General features: G+C 60.9%; 1 protein-coding gene across 1 annotated transcript in view; it reads left to right on the forward strand.

The window, feature by feature from the left end:
* LOC103805872 (glucagon receptor-like) overlaps nucleotides 1–988 on the forward strand; it is a gene marked incomplete at both ends in the record, with an annotated part of 1344 nt that extends 356 nt beyond the window's left edge. Inside the window, 5 exons of the mRNA XM_009078536.1 lie at nucleotides 139–208; nucleotides 337–425; nucleotides 505–643; nucleotides 748–789; nucleotides 871–988. Coding sequence (XP_009076784.1) covers nucleotides 139–208; nucleotides 337–425; nucleotides 505–643; nucleotides 748–789; nucleotides 871–988 — 458 coding nt within the window. The remainder of the gene's footprint in view (nucleotides 1–138; nucleotides 209–336; nucleotides 426–504; nucleotides 644–747; nucleotides 790–870) is intronic.
* Nucleotides 989–1001: the final 13 nt, after the last annotated feature.

Below are 1001 nucleotides of genomic sequence, written 5' to 3' on the forward strand. Positions count from 1 at the left end.
CTCCACGCTGTTGTCCATGCAAGGACCAGAGTGCCAGGCTGTGGCACTTGCTTGGCCAGAGCTGCCAATGCCATACCAGACTCTGGCAGCTGCCTGGTCAAGGGTCTTCCTGGCAGTCCCCATCCCTCTCCCTTGCAGGTGCTGGTCCACCAACAACAACATGGGCTTCTGGTGGATCCTTCGCTTCCCTGTGTTCCTGGCCATCCTGGTGAGCCCACCACAGCCCTTCACTCAGCATCTATCTTGCAGGCCCTGAGACAGCTGTGAGAAGGCCTGCCCAGGCCAGGGGACGAGTTGTCCTTCCTGCCTCTCATGGCTCACTCTGTTCCATTGCAGATCAACTTCTTCATCTTCATCCGCATCATCCAGATCCTCGTGTCCAAGCTCCGTGCGCACCAGATGCGCTACACTGACTACAAGTTCAGGTGGGTGCTGGGCTCAGCCTGCCCTGCATGCCCATGGTGCTCCTGCGTGTGTGTCCACACTGTGACCCTCATCCTGCAGGTTGGCCAAGTCCACGCTGACACTGATCCCACTGCTGGGCATCCACGAGGTGGTCTTCGCCTTCATCACAGACGAGCACGCCCAGGGCACCCTGCGCTATGTCAAGCTCTTCTTTGACCTCTTCTTGAGCTCCTTCCAGGTGAGCCCAGTTCTGGCAGGACCAGCCCTCTGCAGGGACCCTCAGTCAGGAGGGACCGACCAGGGTCTGGCTGTGCACCTCATGCCTCTCCTTCCTCTGCCCAGGGGATGCTGGTGGCCATTCTCTACTGCTTCGTAAACAAGGAGGTGAGTGGGACTCTGGGGTGCAGGCACTGGGGGTGAGGCAGCTGGTGACCACGGGGTCACGCTGACAGCTGCTGCCCACAGGTGCAGGCAGAGCTGCTGAAGCGGTGGCAGCGCTGGAAGCTGGGGAAAGACCTGGCCGAGGAGTACAAGCACACCTACAGCCACGCGCCCAGCGCCCGCAACGGCGCCGGCAGCATCTGCGAGAAGCACCA

The sequence above is a fragment of the Acanthisitta chloris genome, unplaced genomic scaffold (genome assembly GCF_000695815.1).
Source record: "Acanthisitta chloris isolate BGI_N310 unplaced genomic scaffold, ASM69581v1 scaffold27547, whole genome shotgun sequence".
NCBI classification, from domain to species: Eukaryota; Metazoa; Chordata; class Aves; order Passeriformes; family Acanthisittidae; genus Acanthisitta; species Acanthisitta chloris.